The sequence below is a fragment of the Archocentrus centrarchus genome, chromosome 4 (genome assembly GCF_007364275.1).
Source record: "Archocentrus centrarchus isolate MPI-CPG fArcCen1 chromosome 4, fArcCen1, whole genome shotgun sequence".
Lineage (NCBI taxonomy): Eukaryota > Metazoa > Chordata > Actinopteri > Cichliformes > Cichlidae > Archocentrus > Archocentrus centrarchus.
This window is the reverse complement of record NC_044349.1, coordinates 1,114,607-1,142,205: the sequence shown is the minus strand read 5'-3', so window position 1 is coordinate 1,142,205 and position 27,599 is coordinate 1,114,607. Positions and strand designations below refer to the sequence as shown.

The following is a 27,599-nucleotide window of genomic DNA, read 5'->3' as shown; positions in this document are numbered from 1 at the left end:
CATACAGAGGAGGCACATGTCTAATAGCTGAGCAGAGCCAGGGACTTCCTGTCTCACCTGCAGAGTTTGGAGTTGAGGGTGAATTTGCTTGGCTTCCATGTGAGGATGCATTAGCCGCATTCACGGCAGTTCTCGCAGCGTACATGTTGGCTTCTTCTTGGAACTTACCAATGTTTTTCTTGTATCTGATTCTTTTATTCCCGAACCAGTTGGAAACCTGAGCAGACAAACAAGAGAATATAGTTTAATTGTCACGATATATTAGCGCGCAGAGCCTCTCAGAAAAATCATGGCAGTGTTTAGCTTGCATGGCCTTAATGGCATGCAAAACACTGCAGAGAGCCTCTGTCAGAGGTATGGGCTTCACAGACTGGTGCTGTGAATCTGCATTAGTGCCAGAATGGAATGATTGCCAATAACAGTCTCATTATGTCACCATGACTGCAGCTATCATCAGAACTCACGCAAGCACCAATCAGTCAACATCCGCTAACACCCATTACGGCTAATGGACTCCCAGATGAAGCCGGGGGGGTAATCCCAGCGCTAATGATAAACAACATTAAAATGAAAACCAAATCAATCCTGCAAAGTTTCCAATGCACAGAGTAGGTAAACATTCTCCTTTATTATGGCCAAGAAACGGAAACTCTACAAATCATTCGGCTGCTGAGCAGCTTCCACAATCAGGCCCAGCTGCACCCTCCAATCATTCCTTAGAAATTAATGAAACCAATTGAGAAAACAATCCATTCCCAAATGATGGATTCAAAACACAAACCGCTGTTTACCTTGGCACCGTCATTGCTTTCCTTATTATCAACCCTCACAGGATTGAAACAACCTGAGTGCTAGAATGCAGAGATGTTTTAGGCTTCGCGCTCGCCACGAGACAGATGTCGTTTAAGTTACCGTTAGATTTAATCATCGAATGCCTCAACTGATCCCAGCGCTGAATTTCAGGAGCTGGAAGCAGCTGCTGATTAATCAATTAGTTGCTTTCTCAAAGACATCAAAATTTAATCTAATGTTCTATTTTTGTTCTTTTACTTAGCCAAAAAAAAATATGTATACAAAGTACTTTGGGTTTCTTACCATTTGTGGCACATGTTGTAACAGTACTTGGACTGTATTTAGATTTTATTTTGTAGGTTGTGAGAGCATGTGATCCACTATAAGATTAGATCAATAGGAGCTATGACAGCTGAGTTGTGCTTAGCTTGCATTACTTCAATAGGAACACTGTGTCACTGGTCAAAAATAGCTTTGTCTGGTTTGATTTACGAGATTACAGACTCATGACGTGGCGTATTTATACTTTGAGTCCTTTGTTGTCTTAATGAAAGGCACTGCTAAAAGATTAGAGGCGCTGTCTGTACTCATGACAGTCAGAAAAACCTATTATTAGGTTACTTGCCAAGACGCTCTACGGCAGCTTCAAATTAAAACTCGTCTTCGTCCTGCTATTCTTTGTGCAGCAGTGTTCCTACAGGTGGTGTGAGGTGGCGGTGGTCTGCGTGTACCTGGGCCACTGTGATGGCACACTTCTTTGCCAGCTCTTCTTTAGCCTCCTCACTGGGGTAGGGGTTACTGAGGTGTGAGTAGAAATACTCGTTCAGGATCTCTGTCGCCTGCTTGTTGAAGTTTCGTCTTTTTCGTCTGCAAAGAGAACATCGAAGGTTCAGACGGGGATAAAATTCAGTTCAGGGCAATGAAAACATCTTTGAGCTGGTATGAATGCAGCCGAACTGTCACTGCAGAGAGAAGTCATAAGGACTCAAAATCAAATTTACTCGTTTGTCCCTCAGCCTGTATCCATGAGCTAACGGTTTGGGAGTTTGCCACTGCAGAAATGTTTGCTTTCTCTTCAATATAGTGGAACCAGATGGCAGTCAAATCATTAAAGATTTGAAACAATTATTCTACTCTGTAGAAGAAAGTATTCAAGAAAGAATTTCAAATATGGAAATGATGGCCTGACTGTGTCTCTTGAGTTAGCTAGCCGTACGCTAGCTGCACGCTAGCTGCACACTAGCTGCATGTTCGCCGGCTGTAGTTTGGTAGAAAGAAAATATTTCCTCACAAAACTGCTCACAACAAAGTTTTTCGACTTCTTACAATAACCAGGTCATCACTTCTGCTAAGATACATTGTTTCTGAGTTTTGAAAGTATTTTTGGCATTCAAGCATCAAAATGCATGTGCCATTTAGTTCCTATGTATTCATAAGACGGCAGGCATCTCTACAGAGGCCGTCTCCAAAACTGGGCAGGTCGCACCAGAACAATATGGACTGATAAACTGCACTACAGACCACATGCATGCAGCTATGGATGCTACCAGCTACAAATTCAAGTTCATCCACAATGTTGGAGTCACCTTTAAACATGGCATTTCTGTAAGTTCACCCTGCTGAACATTACAGTATGTTTTAATATCGAGGAAGCGGTTTTCAGCACCCCACTTCAAACTCAAGCCAATCAACTAAACTGTGTTTTATAAGCTCAGCATCCGTGATGTTAGCTTGACACCAGCATGGTCTCTGCGGGTCTGTCTGGCCTTGCATTGGATGTACATTACCCCCCTTTGTGCAAACCTCTGCTGCACCAGAAACTTTCAATTTAGCTGCAGCTTTGCTCGGAGACACTTTGTCAGGACTCAAGAGAACAATTTGGCCCAGAGCTGCTGCACTACAGCTCTGTTTATGAGCAACTGAAAAAAGCATTAGGGCTGGCAATAAAAGCACATAACTGGGTAATAATAATTAAGTCAATATCTACTATTAATTGTGGGGAAATAAAAAAGAAATCACAGTCTCTATGCTAACATTTTCAAAGAGGTTTAATAACTGAATATTCAGATGTACAGTCAGTGAAAGGCTCAGTTTCAAACCTTAACACTGTTGTGGGAAAGCACTGACTATGTCTGCTATGAGCGTGTATTTATTCTGTGATTAGACATAATTTAGTCAGGAATTAAATCCAAAAACATTATCTTATACTATGTAGATAAATAGATATGCATATAGTAGAAACAGCAAGGAAAGCATAGCTATGGTTATCATATTTTGCAGTTTTATATTGTCTGCAGTATGTCTTCTCAGCTGGACGCTTTTTTTCTTCATTTTAAACCTGCAACCATTCATGTTGTTGGTCTATTGGAGGTTTCTTCCTGTTAAAGGGAGTTTTTCCTTCCCACTGTCACCAAGTGCTGCTCATAGGGGGTCGTTTTGACTGTTGGGTTTTCTCTGTATTATTGTAGGGTCTTACCTATAATATAAAGCACCTTGAGGTGACTGTTTGCTGTGATTCGGTGCTATATATATTGAATTGAATTTAAAAAGTATTAATTGAATGTTAATTTCAGTAATTGCTATGTTTGATAATATCATTCCTTTGGCCACTATACTTCCATAGTGAAAATCTGACTGCATTACACCAGCAAATATGAAACAGCACCAGCATTCATTTTTTTAATAACAGCTTATCTCGAAGGGACTGGCTGCTAAATGCTTCACTGCTTACCTGCAGAATAATAATGTACAGTGGGTTCATTAGTACTTTTATTTTTTATAAACAGCTGTGATGTTGGTGAGAACAAAAAGAGTGAAGTTCGAGGTGATGAAACCAAAACAAGCTGAAAGATGCTAAAATGCTCCCCGGAGCTTAGAGGAAGTGTGGACTCTGGTAGTAACGCTGTGTAAGGTTCTCACATTTAGTGACAGTGTTCTGATTTCAGTTTTTAATGATGTGTGAAAAGCTGCTGATCTGGTGTCAGCCATGAAGCTTTTCCCAGTCTTTATCCGTCACTCTCATCCCTGCACGTGTACGTTTGCACTGTATTGATTTTACTCATCACTCTTTGTTGGTTACTAACAAACCAAACCTGCAGCTTCACTGGAATCGCTTCTTAAACTTCACCTTTATGTTTAACTGCTTTTTCTTAATTTTCAACTATACTGCAGTTTTGGTCTTACTGTTTATGCCCTTTACACTGTTCAGTTTTCGCCCCACTCATGTAAAACCTCAGCATCGGTTTCCCAGCACGCTAAAAATGCATGACAGCAGAGAGAAGGCAGGAAATACTAACACACATTCTGTCATGCTTTGAATATGAAAATGAACCCAGCGATATCCTGCCAGCACAACACCTTGAAGCAGACAGATATCACACGCTGATGCTCGTGCGTTGACTGACCCCTCCATCTCTTGCACAGATCAGGTCATGTCTGCGTGTGCCACGTCTAAAGAGGGCTTTACATAAGCTGGAGGGGAACCCTGCAAAATCTCTTTCCATGGATCCACCGGTGAGGAGATTTGTGCTAAAATCTCTGTCCCCCGCTCCAAAAGCCTGCATGAGAATATGTAAATGTGCACAGCATGGGCTCTAGCAGCCAGTAGATTAATCAGCGGAGCCGAGCACGGCAGTGCCTCTCAACCAGCGAAAGCTCTTCCTCTCCCTTCCCCTTTGCCGCTGCACCACCACAATCATTTGCAAGAGAATGGATGGGGAGCTTTGTAAGGCAGCGCATGCCTCATTTAAATGTTATGCCTCCAACTCAGACTGTGAGTGAGATTTATCCTTGGAGAAATGTATGCAAATCCAAAGCACGCATCAAAGAGAACAAGCGATTACATTAAAAAAAGGGAAGCAGTTAGTGTTTTGGATCATGCACGGAGCTCTCATTGGCCAGCGTTGCTGGGTATGCAAGTCCAAATGGCACACAGTCATCCAAACCAGTCCAGCACGTGTGGTAAACAGCATGTGCTACACCATGTTCATAGCATGATAGGCCTCCTACATCAGCCATTCATATGGATATGAGGCTGAGAGGGGAGAGCACACCGAGAGGTTTTTGTAATTTGCAGCAGAGTGTGGTGTGTAGGTGCTGAACGCATGTGCAGCGACGCGCACCTGGCATCGAGGAAGCGGGAGCGCAGGATCATCACGGCCTCGCAGGTGCTCTGCTTCAGCTGCATCTGGATGGCGCTGAACTTGCGGTGGATGATGCTCACCATGCGTTCGATCTCTTTGGGCGAAATGGGCCGCGTGCGCGACTGCTCTCTCAACAGGTTCATCACATGGGTGGTGAACTCGTTACACGCCTGTAGGGAAGGTGAACACACACACACACACACACACACACACACACACACACACACACACACACACACAAAGACACGCAGGAATACGTCAAAAAACACACACTTCACTTAAGGTCAGACAAAACTGCAGACGAGACCTCAATTTGTCAAATTTATCACATGGAGTCGAGTATTTAAAATTCACAAATCCTGCGCTTTGCTTAATGTAGTTCTGGGGCGAGCCTTCTCGCAGAGCCGGGGGAAATATAAGCACTGATATTTTTCATATTTAACAGAAATGGTGATGGCAGTATGTTGAGAGGAACCAATGACAGCTGCTCCACTCTCAGACACACTTTTCACAGCATAGCCAGCCCTGAGAGACGAACACGCCACAGCGTTTTATTCATTCCCCCCACCCCACCCCCCCTGTGACACCAGCCGTGAATCTGCCACGATATTACACTCCGACTCGGCGCCTCTTACTGTCTCCTCTTCTTTATTTCTTCTCTTCCTGTCGATCTCTCCCTGGATTTCGCCGTGTCAGGCTTTGTCTGTGTTTGTCTATCTGCGTGTTCATCTGTCTTACTCGCCTCATCTGAAAGGGATGCTATTGTCATGAATGCATCGGTTATCAAGGCAATGAGAAGAACCCCCCCCCAAAAAAAGCATACTTTCAAGACTATACTTGGAATACACACAGACGCTGCATATGATGGACTATTCTGGGGTAAAGACACAGTCTAAAGTGAATTCCTACTGACAGCGACGTGTACTGAGGAAGCAGTCAAAGGGTTGCCACTTGATTTAAGATTGATCCCACCTCAGCGAGGAGTAAAAATCTGGATTAAAGTTCAGGAGGGAAAAAGAAAAATGGGAGATGGACCAGCTCAGAAATCTATAATCAGGCTGATTTTGTACTTTCTCTGCTGAAGGCCTGCAGCTCTTCAAAGTGTGCAAAGGTCCTCAAATCTGATACAGTTGTTAAAAAACTAACATGTTTTCATTGTAACTTCATAATATTTAATTTCTATCAAATGTAAATCAGCAAATCACCACATCTGAGAAACTGGAGCTGGAAAAGACTTTTGGTAATTTAACTTAAAAATCAAATAAATCACAACTCAAACATTATTATTGTTATCCTGTTTCACACTCGTGCCATAATGTCTGACCGTACAGCCAACAGATTTATTCCACAAATGTAAAATCAAATGAAGCGGACCACGAAGGCGTACTGAAGTCATCAGAGGTCTTCACCACTGATTTAATCATCTCAAACTGAACTTTGAGCTATGTGTTTGTTGGAGACTTTAAAGTCAAATTTGAACCCTGCCCAGATTTGTCTTACAAGGCAAAGCTTACAGGCCACCTGCAAGTCGTTCCAGGTACTCCCATCATCTTAAACTCGCCTTTTCCTTTTGTGGTTTATGCTTAAATCCACGAGGAAAGAAAGACAGAGTGTAAAACAGTAAGAAGCATAAAAACAACATCTCATTTTATTGTGCTCATAATTCTGATACATTTAAAGACTTTTAAGGATTCACAGATTTAAGCTGCCGTTAAGGTCGACATATTGATCAGTGTTTGATCAAATTGTATCATCAGGACAGCCCAATAACACCGACTCAAACTTCAGTCTTCTCCTAGCCATCGGGTTTGGCTGCACAGAATAAATCACCACTTTTTTCAAAGCTTTCTACAGAATTTCTCATCTTTGCCCAACTGTTGCAGAAATCTCCCCCCGTGCAGTCTAAGAGTCTCTTTGCTCCTGCATACAGATTGCTTTAGAGACCACCCTGCTCACAGCCTCCAGCCCTGCTCTGCTGCTGGCACAGCTGAGACGACATTAAAGTGCACGGCATGACGTTGCTTTCGGCGCGTCCCGCTGCGCACAAGGACAACGGCAAGCATACAGTGAACGGACAAAACCAGTCACTTCCAAAGAAGAGAGAGTTGCACAGAGGCCTTTCAAACCACAGAAAATTAATTTTCAGTGTGTTCATCGCTTCATTTTTAAGAGACACTCATTTTTATAAACTGTAGGAAAAACGAGAAAATGCCTATTGTGCAAAACGTGCATCAAAATAAATGATTTCCAATAGTGCGATCAAAGTTCAGAGTCCCAGGAAGTCATACAGGAAGGCCAAAAGAACTACGTTTCCTGGAAAATGACGTCATTTCCTGTTGTTGCATTTAAGCGGCTCGCATGAAACCACGTGGATTATAATGTTTCGCTGTTTGTGCTTTTTTATGTGATTTCTGCCTTGGGCCATCAATTCTGACTGTTTACCTTTGTTCCATAGCTTCCTCTCATCACTCCTCTGGTCATATACGGATATGTCGCACACACTATCCCAGAAACATTGTTGTGGTTCTGTGGAAAACCCCCATCCACCACGGCTCTGTGATGCTGCCCGTGTTCACAGTCAGGTGGGTGTCGGCTCTTACCTGTTCGTACTTCTCCAGCTCTGTGTGGTAGATCTGTCTGATCTGGGACAGCTTGGCCCTGTAGTCAGAATGCTCTGCCGAGTTGTCCGCTCCCGCCCCTCCAGAGGCGGCCGCCGCAGCCGCGGCCGCCGCAGAACCTCCACCTTTCTCCGGACCGGACACGCCCTCTGCCAGCAGCATGTTGTCCAGTCGCATGAGCTGGGGGTCCGGGGGCTCCTCCTCTTGGGCGCCGCGGATGCTCAGCACTGCAATGACAGGAGAGGGTCAGAGGTCAGTCATAAAGGTCACACCTGCAGCAGCGTGATGCACCGTAACAAGCTGTCAACCGCGCAGCTGACACCCCTGAGCTGCACCCACACATCCAGCAGCTCAGTGTGAGCCATGCAGAATAACAAAGACAGACACAGGCTGAGGGAGACTGAAGTCTGCCTCACTCATGGAAACATGGGCTGTGGTGAAGAAAGGAACATTTGAAGATGGATTCTCTCATTTATCTGTCCAGCTTTCAACCTCCTAATTATTTTTTTTCCATTAATGCCCCCCAAAATTAAGGATTTTGACAGGTCTGAAGAAGATGAGTGGAAAGACGTTTCCAAGATCAAATCAGATGCTCTCTTTTTGTAGACATGAGCCTCTTTGATTTGCATGTTTTAGATTTTTTCCCCAATTTGTCCACAACCGCTCCAAAACACACGACTCTCCAGTCTCCATCAGGCTGCTGATTCTGACCATCCACACGTCCCTATTTTAATCAGCTCAGCTGGCTGCCAGATTCACCTGAACTGAAGCAATTAGTCCCCTTATGTGGTTCATATACCGACAGAACAGTGAGCAGCAACTGACAGCTAAATAAAAATATTACCCAGTTTCCAGGCTGTGAGAATTTGCTGATTTTTCTCTGGATTACAGCTTTGGATTTTTGACAAAACATCTGAAGAAATATTTCATAATTTTAAAAATTATTTTCTTTGCAGCTCACTATTATCAGCAAAGCCTTTTGCATTCACACCAGCCTTCCTTTTAATAAACATTAATATTAATTAAAAACAAAACAAATGAAATGCAAATACAGTATGCATGGTTTACAAAAGACAGCTATTATGATCGATTTATTTCAGTTTAAAAAGGCTCCCCAGACCTCTTTGTTTGTCCTTAGACAGACATTAATCTGTATAGCAGGTTTTATTTTTCCTAAACAAGAATAAGAAAAAAATGGGGGTTCAATAACATTTATGTTAATTTTTATTATAACTATGTTATTTTGGATATAAATCATGTAGAGATAACGTAGGCAAAGTGGAATTTCTCTTAAAAATTTTCTGAGATGTCATCTGACCTCATCCCTAAATGCTTTGATTTTATCAGTACTTTATTTATTCCTTACAGTATTTATTCTTTACAGTACTCTGTCAGCTGGCAGAGTTGCAGCAGTGTGTGTGTGTGTGTGTGTTTTGGGTGTAAGCTGACTTCATGTCTAAAACATCACAGTATGCTTTATATTAAGCAATATTAATGCAGTACAGTAAACAAGATTAAATTATATCAGTAAATAATCTGGACCAATACTCCTGCCTTCCACTAGAGGTCTCCCTTGCCATTCTTTAGCACATCAAAGTCCCCACCTTCCATTTTCTGAGGTGAGCACACTCCCAGACTGAGAGGCTTCCTCCTCCATCTGAGAACCATCCATTTCAATATAAAACCTTCTCCTGTGTGAAGCGTTGTGCTGCTAGCATTCAAATTGACCCCAGAGTGGACATCGAAAGCGCATCGATGGCGGCTGGCGTTATCGGGCCTAACGGGAGCTCTGACTCTGTGACTTTGCACCCTTTGAGTGTCGATAGCCATTTAAAACAATACCACTCGTCATTTGTCTCGTTGTCATTGAATGAGAAGGGACAGGCACGGAGCACTTCATTAATTCAGAGACAATAGGAGTGCTTGGTGCATTAACCCCAGACTGCTGTCCGGGTTGGTAGGCCCGGGCAGGGGGTCACTGGGATGAGAATGAGGCCTGCTGTACTAGCAGGGGAAGAGGAGGGGGCTCCACATTCACCCCCACCTTTGCCTTTAAGTGGACTGGAAATGCAAATATGGCAACTGTTGACGAGTGGAAGAGGTCAGGGTTTCAGGCCACAGGCTCAGTAGGAGGTAGATTGAGTGTGGGAGGAGAAAAAAAATTGGTGGGGGGGGGGGGGCTCTTGGGATGGCAAGACTGTACAAAATCCTGTCTCATTACCCAGAATCCTTCACTCCAATAATGTTTGGACGGGCTTGGAGGGGGAAATCTCAGACGGGTTCACACCCGCCTTACCTCCATACCGTCACAACTGCCGCCGCGTTATGACCCAATCAAGCCTGCTCCATCAGAAACTCTGAACCCGCCTGTCTGCTTTAGTTAACGTACATCAGCCGTGGCCCCCGCCGCAGTACAGAGAGGGACTTTTTCTGCACTTCCCACCTCATAAATACCAAACTGAAGTAGGTGTTAAAATGGGAGCACACCACAGTGTCCCATGGAGGAAAACGAGCTGCACTTTCTGGAAGCGATTTTTAGGAGGAAAAACATTTCACAACAGAAGAAAAAAGAAGCGTTTCAGTGACACTGAAAACAGGACTTACAGGTCACGGTCACGTTTGAAGCTGGAGAGAAAACACTGTCTGGGTTTTAGACCTAAAGCTCAGATAAATGATATAATAACACCTTAAAAATAAAGACTATGCTGTCTTAGCTGAACACTGGTATTGGATTTCAGCCTATCGGCATGTCAGATGAAGTTAATGACGGCAGTGGCCGGTGTTTATCGGTTTTGCCTTGGTCCAGTGTTCAGATGGTGTGATGACGATGAGAAAGACTTTAAAAGCACTAATCATCAATTATGAAGATTCTGTTCATAAAAACAAGGCTTTCTAACACTGCCTGTCAGGTGTGTGCATGTTTAGCTGGTTGGTTATTAAACTGGGTGCACTAACGAGCCCCTCAGTTCATTCACAGCTGCAAAGAGGGAGCACACACTGGGTCAGTCCAACCTTCTCCACAGCAGCTCAGTGACGGTTCATTTAAACTAACATTGTGAATATGTTCTCATGAGATGGATGTCATAAAATATTGTGTTAGCCTAACAAAAATATTACTGCCTCGGCACTACCGCCCCAAATGCTGACTACAGTAGCCCTGAAACTAAGCCTGTGGGGGGGTTGTGGCTCAGGAGGTAAAGCAGGTCATCTACTAATGAGAAGGTTGGTGGTTCCACTCCTGGCTGCTCCAGTCTGCATGTCAAAGTATCCTTGGGCAAGATACTGAACCCCGAGTTATCGCCTTGATTGGAGCGTGAGCGCGTCGAGCACTTGGATGTAGGAAGTGCTTGTATGACTGTGTGTGTGTGTGGGACACGCTGTTTAAAGGGCATTTTAAAATTGGCCCAGAACGTTATAACTGGTGCATCTCTAATAAAAATTATCTTTTTAATATTTACATGAAGTACACGGGACAAGACGTCCTCTCCCGCTTCCCAAGCCCGGAAATAAAGAGCAAAAGTCCACCAACATGTCCTCACAGATGTTTCAGGCAAAAATCCTAGGCCAGATTTCTTCCCTAACCCATAAAATGTCTAGACTGTCAAATGAAAATGGAACATAAAAATTCCCTGTGTCCACAAAAATGATTCAGTCCGTGTCTGCCAAGTTCCAGCTTAACATTGGAAGTGTTTATTTTACTTGGCTTGAAGCTCCTCCGACATCAGTCTTAGAGGAGCGCCTGTTGCAGAGAAGGTCATTTCTTAGGAGATCTCTTGGAAGGGAAGCAGAAAAAGTTCTAGCAGGCTGACATTTTTTTCTCTCCGAATAAGAAAGGTCACGGACAAATGGAAAGAAAATGACTACATCCAGCTATGCTGCTTATTCAAAGCTCCGCATTATGCTCAAAATCAGTCGTTAAAGGTGTTTTAAACTGACAATTAACACAAACTCCGGCGCGATCCCCAGGCCTCGCTTGTTGACACGTGTACACCTTCACTAATCAGCCCACATAACACCTCCTCCCCTCGTATCCCGGCTCCAGTCTTGCTGCTGATCCAGCTGTCTTGGAGAGCATCTGTCAGGAGGGACCCAGGAAGGAACAATGCACTACGCCATGTTGGCTGTGTACTGCCATCCCTCATTGACAGCACATTGTCACACTTACAGTGTCCTCTGAGCTGGGAACAAGCTAAGTAGCTCCCTGCCTATAATATCAGCTCTTCCTGGCATCTCTTATCGTAGAATCTGACGGGAACTCCACTCTGAGTGGGGTTAATCTGGATTTCTGCATTCATATTTAATTTAAGTGCCTAATCAGTGCTGTCGTCGTCCCGCGATGGGTAGCTTCCCTTACATGGGGAAAAAGAAGTGCAGGCCTGCAGTATTTGGAAGTGATTGAAGCAAATGATGATTTATTTCTTCCACCCTGAACCTAAAGCGCATAATTAAAACCATGGAGGGATTATCTCAAACAAATACAATTAATAAGGAAAAGAAAGGGATAATGTGCCTCCATAAAATTGGCTTTGCTGTGGGTCATAATTACACGACTCAGTGAGGGCCACTTTATTGGCTAATGGCAGCCTAATTGATTCATCCTAATGTATTTCGAGCCTTGGGTCTGGTGGGCACTCCCTGTCCAATAGTGCTGCTGAACTTACTTAGCCACCCGCAGACAAACACTGAAGCTTCTCTCAGGGATAAACACTATCTGTGTGTGTTTGTGTGTGTGTGTGTGTGTGTGTGAGGTCCCCCCCCGCCCACTCTTTGTCGACTAGCACACATTTTTTGTGTCTCTAATGGATGCCATTTCTCTCTTGGAGGTGTTTCAAAGATGGCTTGTTGTGAGACGATGCCTTATACCCCCCCCCCTTCCCCCGTTGTTGACAAGCAATTCTCACAAAGAGGCGTGCACTCGGCTTTATTGCTTTGCTTATGCGTTAATAAAAACATGGGATTTTTTTCTTATGCCTTTGTTATTAATGAATTTATGACTAAGATGCACCGTGCAGGATTGTGTGCCGGGAAGGAAGCACGGATTCGTTGTGTGTCCGTGCGGATGGATCGGGTCAGGATGGTCGGTGGTTTTACTGCTCCGTGTGCACGCCGACAGACGAAATGTCACCGACTGAGAAGACGAGAAAAGTAAACTGGAATGGGAGAACATGACATTTGTTTAACCTCCCAACATCTGGCCTTTTGCAAATCAAATCGATATTTAATAAAAGCCCAGGGCAATTGGCTTTTGGAGAGGTGGATGTTTAACTGTCTGGTCGTTTATCTGGGAATATTTATTTCATTTCCACGGAGCTGAGGGAAAAAGCTTTTGCTCTTTGAGGATAAGCTCGGAGTATCATGCTCGGAGATGATTTACGTCCTTGTTTGGGGGAAAGCAGCTCGCCTAAACCTCCTCCTGCTCCCCCCACGTTGCTTGTTTTTCAGCAAGCACATGTGTAACATTCTCCGTTTCCCATTTATTAGTCATTTGAGAAGACTGGCTCATGGCCTTACATGAAGACGGGTACAGGTATTAAAATATTAATTGAACAACTTGCAGCAGGGATGCTTGGTTTGAGAGCAGCTCTGAGTTTGGGCTGAGTCTTAATTGAACAAAGAGCAGAGAATAACCCGTCTTCTCCCTCTGAGGGGAACCAAACAGAAGTGGGCTGGCAGCCTGGGGCAACAGAAATGCTGTGGAAGGACGCAGGTCCATTTTAGATTGTCACATCATCTCACCACACTTGATATGATTCAAGAATGTGAGGAATATTAAAATTGACAGCAAATACAAGCAGGATCCAGGTCTAAAAATATACTTTTGAGTCAGTGACAATATTTGGGATTGTATCAAAAGCTTGTCAGGGGATTAAGATTTCTTCCAGGACACTGTGTGCATCTTCAAAATGATTCCCTTTTTTTTGTGGCATAACAATATCAGACTCAAACAGTTACTGCACACCATGCTCTGCAGTCCAGATATCTTATCCTATCAGATTAACAGAGGCAAATGGCAGGCTGTCAAAAAACATTACCATATGTAATCCCCTTCTAGATTTCGGAGGCATGTCGACAGGGACTGTTGGCATGGCAGCCTGTCACGGCGATCGGGTGATTGGGGGGAAGCCTTATGTTTAATTAATGACGCTGGGCTGGTCTGTCATAGTTAGCGAGATGGACGGTAAAACATAAAGGCCTCTGACAGAGATTGGATGCCTTATTTCAGACTGGTGGAGGCCTTTGGAGCCCCCCCACTACACACACACACACACACACACACACACACACACACGCTCTCTGGGCACCCAGATACTGCGAGTCATGTGTTACGTCATGAGGAGCAGCGCGAGGAGAGGCGGCCAAAAGTGACACTCGATGCCGGTCAGGTGACAGCGTGCCCCGGCAGATCAACAACCGCCCGGTTTGACATTTTGAAGAGCTCTTCAGGAGGACAGAATACGACCGGTGACGGTTTCCATCAGTTTTTCTCTGGTGCACACAAAACAATGTTTCTGTGGTTTTAGGATTAGCACCAACTGGCTGCAAAGAAGAAGAATAAATATGCACGAGGGTTGATACTCTTATTAAAATTCAAACTTTTGCTTAATTATGAGTACTAACATTATGCTTTATCTATTACCATCTAATACCACTTTTAAACACCTGGGGTTTTATTAACCTTTTTGTCCCCATAATGTCACAATAATCAGAGTAAAACAGATATTTGTATATTGGCTGATTTTCTTTATGCATATGCATTAAATATAGCAGCTACACTGAAAAGAGAAAATGATGGATTCACTGTTTATTATCTTTAAGCAATATATCTCATAAACTGGTTAGCATCTTCCTGTGAAAGCTCTGACTGAACCTGCTCCATCAGCTGTACGGCTGATGCTGCTCTGCTACATGTGCTGCCGGCCGTGCTGAGTGCACCGGATACCAGAATTCCTCTGCTGGACAAACCAGCCGGTCCGTTACTCCCAAACAGTTTTCTTATCTATGCATATCCATATCAATATATTGGTAATAAGCAAATGTCAACTGACAAATACTTTAAATTGATTTTTGCTCTAGTTCATCGTTATCCTTTTGGCCTGGCAGAAATTATTCATGGACAGTTCCATTGTAAACTTGGCTGTAGGAGCTGCATTTAACAGAGTACACTATTACTGTGTATCAGTGGTTCCAAAGTGCTGCAGCCCACTTAAAAACCTGAAAATCCCATGCCCCCCCCCCCCCCCCCCCCCCCCCCCCCCCCCCCCCCCCCCCCCCCCGGTCATCTGATAGAGCCGGCCTGTGGCTGGAGGCCCGTCTTCACTCTCATCAAAGTACAAGAGGAAGTGAATGATTTACTCAAAGATTTGATTTAAAAAACATAAACAACACAGACTGTTGGCTATAAATTGCTAATACCAATATGTGACTGCTACTGGGACAAACTTCAATACAACAGTATAAATTTAGGTCAGAGTAATATCACAAACTAACCACCTCCTATTACCACTTTTAATTCACTTTTTATATACAAATAAATACATTTACATAAATATGTAATTATGCATACTTGTGAGTAATTTGAAACTGAATTTATGTTAGTACCTTCATGGCCCACCAGGGGGCTGCGGCCCACACTTTGAGAACCCCTGCTGTGTCTAAATGGATCAAAGTATAAGTAGCATGTGTATGATGCTAAACAGTGCTGTGAATGGGGACCTAGCAGGGGGAGTCGTACTGGGACAAAACATGGACTAACTTCAGGAGAGCGCACAAAAAAAATGAGTGAATGCCAACGTCATCATCTCACATCGAATACTGAAATAAAAATAAAAAATGATATGGTTAAATGGCATTTATTTATGACTGCAGCCGTTCAGTAGCCTTTTAATTAAAAATATTCCACCAAGACAGAAGACCAGAAGTTCAGTAGTTCTTGTGTGATTAACTTGTCATTGTGCGAATAATTATTGTAGATGTGTAGCTTTAGTAGGCTTTACAGTTTCTGCAGTTTTAAAATATTATTTTTTCCTTACTTAAAATCAGCATGTGAATAAAAGCCTTATATGTTTGAAGCGATAAACAGAATTTAATCCCGAGCCCCTCTTTAAAACATTACTGTCGGCGAGAGCCAAATGCTTTTGCATAATTAACCCTTTGTGGTCGGGCAGCGGTCGAGCCCGTCTGCCTGGATTTACAGTGACAGGACCGGCCCTATTTGTTTGTATTGGTGCTTCACTGGATGCACTTCATTGTGGCTTCAGCAGTTAATAAATCACAGGAGAAGCCCCCTCTTTCTACACGAGCCTGTGCTGCGGTGGTCCCGTCACAAGGCAGGCACCAGAGCCGAAGCGACAGCTACATGCTAATTCAACATCGGCATAATTCATTATACAGTCGCAAGTGTACTGGAATGGAAAGAGAACCAACATACACCAGGAGGAAGACGACAGGCATCAAACTGTTAAATCCTGCTCTCCTTAAGTCCCCTCTGTTTGCCTTTGTAAAGACTCAAGTATTCCTGCCAGCGATATAAAATTATACTTCATTTATGAGATATGCAGAAAAAGTGCTTCAGGATGTGTGAAGAATAAAATAATTTTACTGCATTTCTTCCATAAAGTCGTGTAATTCATTTTAAGTGAGAAAGGTTAACAGACAATATCAAAGAGGTTAATGGACAATGGCGACAATTAAGTAGCAACCGAGCTCCTTAACGGTGTTGTTAAAAGGAAATCTGCCTTTTTATGAAATATCTATACAGACACTTCCTGTAAGTCACGCAGAAGCCCGTGTAAAATGGAACATCGAAAGCCAGAATGGGAGTTACCGCACTAAAGGGGAAATTAACAAAAAGATAAAGAGTCAATTAAAGCGATAAGGCCTCGTGCTCTTCAGAAGGTGAAAACCAAGGGGAGTGGAGCTGACAGCCTTCACATTAAAGCGCTCCGCTGCTCTCTCATCCACCATGTGGCCCCTCTGCTTCGTCATCAGCAGTTTAGAAGAGGAAGAATCGTCTTTGTTAGGAAATCCCGATCACACACTCCGGTCCTCTGCACGTACCACTAATGGATCCACAGAGGCCTCAGGCCACTAATAACACCGGCAGACAAAAACATAAACATTTACATGCTTTTTTATTAGCATCATTTGCTCTTCTTCTGACATTTTTTTAAAATAAACTTTTTTTTAGCAGAATGAAATGGTTGACCTAATCTCCCCGCATCCAGGATGAAGTTAATTCTCCGGCAGCCTCGGGCTTCCATCTACTTCTATATCTACTGAGCCAAGAACAGCCAAAGTTACCTTTCCAAAGAATATTTAAATATATCTGCTTATATTAAACAAACCATTTTGAAATCCCCGTGGCAGACTGAGCAGGGAGATGCCGTTTCTTTCATGTCATTTAGAGAAGTTGAAGAAATTTATTCTGTTACCAAATTAGAAGAAAAGTGCAGTGCAGGTAAGTGCAGTAAGGTAACCGTCAACATGCATGAAGCAGTGACCCCTACCAGCTGCTTGTGCTGGGATAAGAACACGATCATTGTTCAGTTCAGGCAGTTAGATAATAAACTGCTGCCCTGGGCTGGCTTGGAGGCAGAGACACTGCAAACAAACTATAGCAGGGTTCTAGCCAGAAAAAGATTACAGCCCAGTGTGCATGTGCGTTGGGGGCTAGTTAGCATTAGCTTGCTAATGCTAAACGCTAAATGCTGTGCTAACTTGTTATTCAGTGACGGTGAACTGTTGGATAATATTATGTATGTAATATTCTGTGATAATGGTTGATCCTACGGGTCATTGAAGGCACCTGAGTCTGATTGGACCATGTGACTTGATGACGTAGGGAGTGTGGATCCCTCTCTTCTGTGTTGTTGCTCTGAAAATAAGATGCATGTTTAGCTGCAGCTGTTGTTAATAAATATTCCTGAGTGTGTTAACCTTGTGAGTCTACGAAGACAAGAAACAAGACGAGCTCCTGGGATTTAATAGGACCCCAAAATTGTCCTTTGAGCTCCCGTTTTCTTCTACCCCCCCCCCCTCGGTTTCACGCTGGTCGCTACTTTGCCGCACAGACTCAAGCGTGAAAAAGGAGTGAGGTGAGATCACGCGTGCACATTGTGAACTAAACTGGCCGTGCCTGGTGGTGGATTGCAAATTGCGGAGAAATTTATTTATTTATTCTTTAGCTGCTTTGCCATGCTAAATGCTAAATGCTAAAGTTTGCGCTGTGCTCCGATTGGTCAGCTAACGATGAACGCTGTGACACTAGGTAAAAAATTCTGAGCGGTTATTTTTGTTGTGGGTGGGATGAGGATTGAAGATGATACTCTAGATGGGATCGTACGCAATTTATGATATCACCCACTGTGTTATTGAGTCCTGCTTCAAAGACTTTTTTAATTATTATTTATTATATTATGGTGGTTGCTATCTTATTATTTAGGAGTAACCATATTTGGACCAGTGTGTGATGCGTTATTAGCGGGGTCTGTTGTGTTTGGTTTGGAAGCTGCATACATAAACAGTACAGGTGTAAAACTGTACAAACACAACAATTCACAGCTTGTTTGTCAGATAACTGCATTGAAAATGTCACCAGTACTGAGGCCCAGTGACATGAAGCAGCAGAGGAAGCCTTACAGCACAGCTAGCAGCTACAGCTGCCCACAGCCTGACGTCAGAGAAGCAATGCCCCCAATAATAATCATTTTAAAGCTTATTATTTATGCAAAGATTAACCCCTCATGTCAAATTACATTTAAACACATGGCTCCCTAACACAGCACGTCTGCTCCATTCTGTATTTATAATGTGTACCTGTACCTGTGGGCAGTCTCCACTCTTTTCATAACCAGAGAAAATGAACAATTTTGAAACCGACAAATATCCATAACAAAAGGTGCAAATATGAGCCCATCTGCTTGGGTTCACTCCACTGTGCAGCTCTTCAGCCAACGCTCAGGATGGGCAGCAGTTAAAGAGCATCCAGACAAGTGTCCCGCGTGAGACCGTGAGCGTCCAGCAGCATGCACCAGACTGGGGCCGTCCAGGGCCTCGGGCATTGTGTTGACTGGGCCTGCCATGTCATTAACAGTCGCCTTGATCTGCTCCACCTTATTAAAACCATTCCTTCAGGAGAGCAGACGAGCATGTCACAGTGTGAAACCAGGCCAAGGAGGGAAGGTGACCACACTGCTACCCTCAGCTTGTGTGGGAGGGGTGGGGGGGCGGCAGGGATATGCGAGCACAGCGCGGCAGCTTTGTTGTCAGCCTCATCGCAGACCCCCTGATGTCCCTGTGATTCCCTTGTCAGTCTGCGTTAATAGAACTCACAGTGGTTTTGCTCCTTCACGTTCTTATCTCCTGTAGCAGGACGGTCGCGCGGCCCAGCAGTGTCTGTTTAGCCTCAGCTGACCGGAGACGACTGCTGTGCCGAATATTGACAACGTCTCTCCTGTTACTAAGAAACACGCTCCGACTCAGGTATGCAGAGACTCAACTGATCCCCGCATGTGGCACCACATGACCAGAATTAACCAATGCAGAGGATTATTAGAGGTTGACTTCCTTGAGCTCAGGTGAACTGAGGAGTTAAAAAGCTGCAGCAGAAACCCACAGAACCTCGGGACTGGGAATACTGGCAGCTTCCAGCTCCATCCCATTCCATCTATCCGACTACACACACTGGTGTGTGGCATGCTCCTCGGAGCACAGCTCTCCTACCGCCAACCAGTTTATGTAAAAGTGATTAACAGTAATTAATCCTTAATCACCATGATTAGCCAAGTCGCAGTAAATTAAGCCACATCTGGAGCAGCTGAGGGCTCGTGAATGGCAGCAGGCATGCTGAGTGTGAATGCCGCTGTTTACCGAGGCCTACCTGAAACACCTGAGCGCAAACAGCACGAACATCACCTCAGCCGCCTGTTTGGGCTCTGTGCCTCTGAGAGGTGAGGACAGCCCTCCTCTACAGAGAAACCATCTGATTCAGTCCAGAGATGTTTGTGCAGATATCTCCATTCTAATCAGACCTGCTGCTCCTCAAAGAGTCCACTGACTGAGAAATCCCTCAATACGATCTGATCACAAATCAGCGCTTGGAGGTTGATATTCATACATCACAGCTGAAGTTTTATCTGCTTATATTACAATTACAAAGGATTGATAAAGATGCTGTAATGAGCGGGACACTATTAGAAGTGACACAATCATTTAATCTGTTGATGAAAATGAAATTAACTGGCAATAAATTTGATAAATTATCTCACGTCAGTTTTAAAGCACAAATTATTCACATCGTCTGGTTCCAGGTTTCTGCTTTTCTCACAGTTCTCACTAATATCTGAGGCCAACACAGTCTCACACTTTCAGACTTATTAGGAGTATTTTTCATAAACGCATAAAATGAACAGACATTTTTGGTCAGGATCCCTTGAACTGTGACCAAGAGATGTTCTGCGTGAGACTGGAAGAGTAATTTCTTGCTACCAATCAGCATTTCCAACAGCGATACATCAGCAGTAAGCTGCTATAAGCCAGTATGTTTTGGTGATGTGGCTAATGTGTTATCAGTCAGTGAGACCAGCCTGGAAATGTCAATGAACCAGTGAAGATGTGGGCAGGAAATGCTTCCGTCCAAGTCAGGCGAATGTCGGCGGGCGTTTTTTACATGAAAGCTGCTTTAAATAAATTATACCACCTTAAAAAAGCAGAGAGAGGCAGTGAAGCTGAGTACAGGGTTTGTTACACAAAAAAGAAAACTGCAGAACTCGTCGGCCTGTTAAGTTTTACATTCGTGCTGTTTTTTTTTTTTTTCTTGGCTAGAGGTCAAAGGTTAAAAAAAACAAGCAAAAGATGCTCATTCAGATCCTTTCTTTGTTCTTTTGCACTAATTTGTACAGCATATTTAGTCCAATACCATGAGTTATGAATAAATTATGTTAATGATGTTAATTATAGTGTTACAGTGTCTTTGTTAAACCTGGTAGCTTTGTTAGCTAGCATAGAGCCTGCATGTTTGGACAGGACTAGATTCATTATTTTTCTCTCTACGGTCTAATTTGAGCTTCTTTCTCATCTTTAATATTTAGGTGGCACAAAAAAAATCACTTACTTTGATTTTCCAACTTTAGCTCTTAGCCTCTATGCTAACTAGCTGCAGAGCAGGTTTTATTTCTTTAACCTGTAGAACAGCGTTGAGTGGACTGTGTTTATGCTGCAGTTTGGCTTTGTGGAGCAGCAAAATCTTTATGTAAAAAAGGTCAAACTAGCAACTAAGTAACAAATCTAAGCAACATATCTGATGTTTAATATTGGTTATAAAGATAGACACTTCAAATTGGGATGGTAATATGCACACAAACACATAAATATGACTGTTTACATGTTTGTATAAGCACACTAACTCTGACTAATGGTTCGGCCTGTACCGTAAGTATCCTGGGAAGTCACTGAGAACAACTATAACAATTGTGGCTCCTTAATTCTGGTTACGTGAGTGATTTGGCTACAAAAACGCACGTATATTTTTGGGTTAATATTTTTACTTAAACAGCCTTCCTATAAATTGACCTTCTACATCGTCGCAGACACCAGAGCAGATTCTCCATATTCATGTTAGCCGGGTCCACGTGCTGAATTGTTGATCGTCGCCTGAAGATGTCTCGCTGTGTAGCGGCAGAAGCGGCGGCGCCTCTCTGTAGCTTTTTCCTGCCAGATAAATGATGCAGGAGGACTGGTTGTGTGCCGGGAAACTGGTTCCATCACAGCGGGTGTGCTGTGTCTCTTAGCCCAATGTTTCTCTTGTGCCCCCCTGGAGAGTTTTCTCCCTGCGCCCCAGTCTCTCCCTGTTACACAGCTCCAGATTAATTACACACTTTAATGAGCTGAATTATTAATGGGGCTCTTACTTGGCAGTTTAAGGAAATGCAGAGGAGAAGATGCCGTTGAGCATCGGGAATTGGGGCTCTCATTAAAACATCACACAACGCCTTTGGGACCAGTGTTATTTAGCCGAAGAAATAATAGGATTTGGTATTTTACATATCAGGAACAGTGAAGCTACTTGAGTGTGAATCCACAGCGAGAGATAGCGAGATGAGCCCTGTGCACAACATTATGTCACCGAGACTGCAGGCCCGAGGAAATGAAAGCCACTAGGAGAGGCTTCCTTTCTGATTGTTCAGCACAGATGGGAGCAGTAATATCTGGAATGAGGTGGACTAAAGCGGGAGCGAAATGAATGAAAAGAGAAGCAATTTCTAGGTGAATATGTCTTATTCCCTTCTCCTTCTGAACGGGATGGTTGTTATCCGGAACGCTCACGGCAGTGAGGATGTTCATCAAACTCGGGATTGTGGGAAATTCTCATTATGAAAGCTGTGAAAAAGCTGCAGGAAAATGAGATTATTCACATAATATCACACATGCTGATAAGAGAAAATCCCACAGTGAAGAGACGGGAAATGAAACCAGGAAACAAGTTCCAGGGTCGTTCCCGAGTCTAAATTTGTATTTCTGCTGGAGCCAAATTCAATCTCCACATGTTTGACATATGACATACAGGTATTTGTGTGATGTCTGCGTATTCAATAAGATGTCACAACATTAGGAATATTGTGCAGCTAATATACACAATCTGTGTAAGAGCAGAAAGAGGCAATTTGTTCTCTAAGTACACTTTAATGCATTGAGAACTACTTTTTCACTGACAAAGCATCTTTATCATGAAGATGTTCGTATTTCCGATGTCACGATGGGTGTTTATCAGACAGGTCTGCTGCACTAACATTCGCCGCGTGTCTCGGGAGCAGCAAACGGCTTTCACACCCGCTCGTGGAATCCACGGTGGGATCCCAGGGGATCTCTCTCTGTTTGTGTACAAGCTGCTGCCAGAGACGACTGTTCCCGGTGTTTGGGAGGAAACAATAACGGGCTCATTGCACAGTCAGATTATATTACAACCCGCTGCTCTGCATGGCTACGACTCTGAATGGATTTTGGTTTTATTGCCACATTTGAGAAGACACTTCAGGAAAACTGATGACAGAGCAGCTGACAAATAAGATTGAGATCTGAGTGATGATTTTGCCTCTGTGTCTGAGCAATATTAGCACAAGTCTCTGATTAGTAATCACCGTGAAGAGTAATCAGATGACCCAGAATGGCCCGGGTGACCGTGCAGGCAGGCGTCTGGATGGCACAGTGTCTTTGTGCAGCCGTGCAGCTCCAGACACAAAGCCCTGGGGACACTGCTACCACAACACAGCTAAACACAGCCACACAAGTTGAGTGCTCAGGATTAAAAGGGAAAAAAAAATGACCAAGCGGCTCATTACGTGGGCCCTTTTTGGGTCAGGGAGCAGATGCAAATGTAGGTCAGAAGGAACCCCTGTTGTCAATCAAGAAAGACGAGAAAAAAGGGTGGAGTAACGGTGGAGGATGGAGAGGGTGTCTCCTCCAGTGAAAGATCGCGCCCGCTGCTCTTCCCAGCTCATCCCCAAGGACAGAGGGGATCAAATCATCCGCAGAGGAGAGGATTGGAGCTAAGCTTCAATGAGGAAACTTAATTAGACTCTTGCTTGTGAGGTTAATTTGAGCTAACCGACGCGAGTAAAAAAGCATTAACATTTTTCCGAAGCAGGACCGGCCCAACATCCAGCTCTGCCTCCAGCCTCACGTCAGCACACCATACATCACCACCGCACCAATAAAGCCTGTATCCTGCATGCTTTGCAGTTGGACGATGAGGCCGGCATGACCTACATGCCGCAGACCTCCAGAGAGTCCAGGATCTGACTCCTCCAGCAGCCTGACGGCGAGTAAACTGCACACGTTAAGTCACCTTCAAGCAAGATCCACTGTCACATTTCCACGCTTCAATTCCTTTAGGATGACTTGTGTTTTTCCCCCTCTTTAAGTGCAGAAACACTTAAGTGCATCATCCCATCTTACTCTTACACTTTCGGCCAATTCAGGATCCTCTTAGAAAATCTCGGCATGAGCAGCAGCGGCTCCTCCAACTCTAGCACTTCATTTCACCTCACACTGAGCTTAGATGCAGCGCTAACTGCCTAGAGGTTGACACTTGTCTGAATAATGTTATGCTAATGCTCTAGTCTACCTGTATTTACCCCTAAGTGCAGCAAGCAATCTGTTGATTGCAAGAAAGCAATTTTCCTGAAAGAGGGGGAGAGCGAAGACTGAATGAGAGGGTAACAAGAGATCTTCTTTAAGCTGCGGCAAAAGCAATTTACAGAGGACGACAATTTTCTCTGGCTGTGAAAGGAGTGCTCTCTCTAATTGTGCCTACGCAGAGCCATCAAGACGGGGATACAGAAAATAGCAGAGCAGGCTCGCACGTATCCCACAGCAACATTGAGGTATAAGCAGGAAAACAACCATAAAATCTCATCCCTTCGTTTAGACGAGGACGGGTTTTTGTAAATAAACCGAGATGCCCGTTCACACAGAAGAAAAAGCTCCCGTAAATGCAGGCGTAGACTAATTACGTGTAGGTCCTACATTATATAAAACAAACTATAGCAAACATGGTGACATGTATGAGGCAGAATGGCTTCCATTTCGCTGCTCTTGTTTCTTTCTCATAATGCAGCTCCAAATGCTGTGATGATGAATGGGGACATTGTCCTTTTAATTTGTTAGTTGGTGCTCGTGTTGCTGGAGAAGGCAGATGTAGAAATTAATTGCTCTTTCTGACAGGGCGTGGGGATGGTGTTTGTGTAAATGTGTGTGTGTGTGTGTGTGTGTGTGTGTGTGTGTGTGTGTGTGTGTGTGTTGGGGAGGGTGAGAAGGCTTCTAAAAATAAAGCAGCAGAACCGTGTGTGTGGTGCCAGATTGGGCTCAGAGCTGTGCTCGTCTCGCTCTGGCTCGACTTCTATCTGCCCGTGTGATAAAGCTGCTAACAGGCCTTTATCAGGGAGCAAGGGGAAATATGCTCCTGCCAGATTAGGCCCCAGACTCTGCCAAGGTTATAAACAGCCTGTTATCTGTGTCCCAAACAGAGTAATCCACGCTCTATCAGCACCCAAACATATGGGCCACACAGAGCAGAGATAGCCACTGATGGACACTTGGTTTTAATTGCAATGAGAGCCAGCGGAGCATCTCTGGGTGAGAAAAAGGACATAAAAAAGGTCTGTTATTGTGGACGGCTCCCAGGCCCCGGCGTAGCCGGCCAACATTCACAAAGACCAACCTCGACCTTTCTGCAGCGCTGCACCTGCTCTTCCCTGTGCGCCGAGGCGATATCGTGAACGAGCAGGGCGGCATCACTGTTACATTTCCAGGAATCTATTAAACCCCTGTTGGATATTTGTTTCACTCTCAAATTAATATTTTCCCTTTTCATCCTGTGTCATTTGGTGTCTTTGTGCATTTCTCCAGCATGCTAAATTAGATCTTGGCAGCAGCAAGTACGCATTAATTTGATTAGGCGCTGATGGGCTATTTTCAGTTCTCGACACAACACGGGCCATTCTTCAGCCGAAGCTTCACAAAACATCAGTTCTCAGATGCACTCTGGCTCCCTAATCAATAACAGACTTAAACTCGCCCGGATGCAGCCTTGGTAAACAAGAGCCACTCAGACGCTCCGTCTTTCAACACAAAACACACTCAAACGAGCTCGGAAAAAGTCTGAGTGAAGTGAGGACAGCAGACGAAGATGATTGAGTGTGAACTGAGTCTTCCAGCCCTGCAGGAACCATGTAGCGCTTATGCTGCCGTTAATATGAGCTATTATATCTGTATTTGAGACATCAAAGAATACCTCATCCTTTTGTTCAGCTTGTTGTGATGGACTGCTAACTGATTCTGGACACTTGGTAGCATATGCACAACAACGACAGCTCATAAATTTCACGGATAAGCAGCAGGAAGCGGTTTACACGTCCTGCAGAACAGAAAGAACATTAGCATCACTTTAGTGTCATGATGCTACTCAGGATTTACTCCTTTCTACCTCCATGTTGGTCTTCTCTGGGTTGCAAAGTGGCTTGCAGATGCCACTGAGGGCAGACTAAATGATAAAGAAGGCGGGCCTGATGTGAGATTTGCCAATTAGATGCATAACAGGAAACTATGTCACCTTTTCCCAAATTTAAGGACCAAAGATCCCAAAAACTGTAAGGTAATATTTAAAAGAGGAAACTGTATCCACAGGTTTCCTAATCGAAGGTTGCTGCACTCTGTCTGCATCGCTCTGACGTTCACGTGCTCTTCACTGTGTGATTGTCGGTCAGAAAAGAGCACTTTACATCCTTTTCTGGCTCCACTTTTCATTGTTGCTCAGCTGCTTGGGGCACTTTTCATGTCTACAACACTATCAGCATCTCTATGAAAATGCATCATTCTTCTTTTTTTTAAGCAGCACCACATCTCCACCTGCCCTCATCCTTCTACATGACGGCTCTGTTTTCATACTGCTCTCGCCGTGGCCACTGGCAAACACATTTGATATCTGATATGGTGGCACGTCCCAAAAAACTAGTTGTGAGAGACCACGAGATGATTCTTACCTTCCAGCTGCCGTTACTGGAGCACTTTGCAGTAATTTAAGCTTAGAGGTCAGATGTTTTCCCCCTAATTGTAGTTAATATCTAGTTTTTATATACACAGGCTCGATGGTGTGAATGGTGCTGGACGGGTCTGTAAGCAGATTAATGTGACGTGAGAAAGAAGATTTGAATTCTCCAAATAATTACTCTGTATTAACTCTCCCAATGTATGAATGTCCATTCACGTGTCGCCCTTCTCTTTGACATCAGGTCTCTCATCACTTTACAGTGTGGCCAGTTTCAGCAGACATGTTGCACAGCTCAGTTTATACTGCCTGATATGCTGACGCCACTGTGATCCCAGATATCAGCAGTTAAATGTTCCCAATGTGAAAAATGTGATGGTCAAACCTGTGAAAATATGTGTTAAAAATAATAAAACTGCACCGTTCCTTAAAAAAAGGCCATTTGGCTGATGTAAGCCAAACAAACTGAAAGGATGCACTCAGGTGTTACTAATGTGTGGATGCACGTATTCCCACATTGTTGCTCGGTTTTGGCATCACATAATAAGAAGCCATACATGGCGTGCAGTGCGAGCTGTAACGAGCAGCAGCTCCTGCGTTAATGAGGACTGAGGTAAATCTGGGAGAGATTTAGACCCTCCACTAGTCTCTGTCTCCTCATATAAGCAGCAGCCTGCTCTTTCTGTCAGCAGAGCTGTGATCTGAATACCTCTGCCTTCATAAAAGATTCAGGCTATATTGACTTCCTACTTTGGTTTCCCCGCAGAGCCTACCTCTCTGCTTCCTTTTAAATTCTGCTCTCGTGGCTAAGGATGCGCACCTGCCTCGGGAAAGGGGGGGGGGGGGGTGTCTCCGGCTTAACGCGGCGCTTTTATAGCCTTTCCTGAAGCACATCTAGAAGATATCATTCTCTGTGCAGGATATATACATCTCATCATCATGGGAAGATGACCCTGAAAATAAAGATTAAATATCTGATAAGAAAGAGCCGGCTCTTATCATTGTTCAGTTAATCGTGCTAATCACTCAGCTGCTGCAGACTTGCAGGGTCAGTTGGGGATTACTGGCATTATAAAATGCCACATCACATCTGCTATGCTAAATATTGATATATCATGTTCCTTTTATTTCAGCATCTGTTTCCTGCTCTTTACTGCACATCATTACAGACACAGGCTGGGCTCATCTGTCTCTCTATACAATATTTCCAACAAAACCTACACAAAAGGGCACAAAGTCTAATAAATTCCTCATTTTATGTACTGCTCCCAGATTTCTTAGTCCTGTCTAATAAAGTTTTAAATGTCATGAAGGACCTGTAATATGGATAGTATAAACTAGAGCCAAGAACACCGTACAGTGCTCTGTCCCGTATCTTTTTATCCAGTAAAGTTTTATATCTTTGAATCAACTATAAAATGGTTTTGAAATAGTCAACAGGGGGGTAATTGGCCGACTTTATTGTTGTGGTGATCTGTCCCAACAGGCTCGTTACTCTTTCCTGAC

General features: G+C 43.9%; 1 protein-coding gene across 3 annotated transcripts in view; it reads right to left on the bottom strand.

The window, feature by feature from the left end:
- LOC115778950 (pre-B-cell leukemia transcription factor 1) overlaps positions 1–27,599 on the bottom strand; it is a 62,096-nt gene that overhangs the window by 8,647 nt on the left and 25,850 nt on the right. For 2 of the 3 annotated variants that reach the window (XM_030727337.1, XM_030727339.1), the window contains exons 3-6: positions 7,535–7,779; positions 4,914–5,104; positions 1,524–1,659; positions 58–217 (exon numbers count right to left, since the gene is read on the bottom strand). In XM_030727337.1, the coding sequence (XP_030583197.1) occupies positions 58–217; positions 1,524–1,659; positions 4,914–5,104; positions 7,535–7,779 (732 nt within the window). The remainder of the gene's footprint in view (positions 1–57; positions 218–1,523; positions 1,660–4,913; positions 5,105–7,534; positions 7,780–27,599) is intronic. The other variant, XM_030727338.1, reaches the window with a different exon arrangement.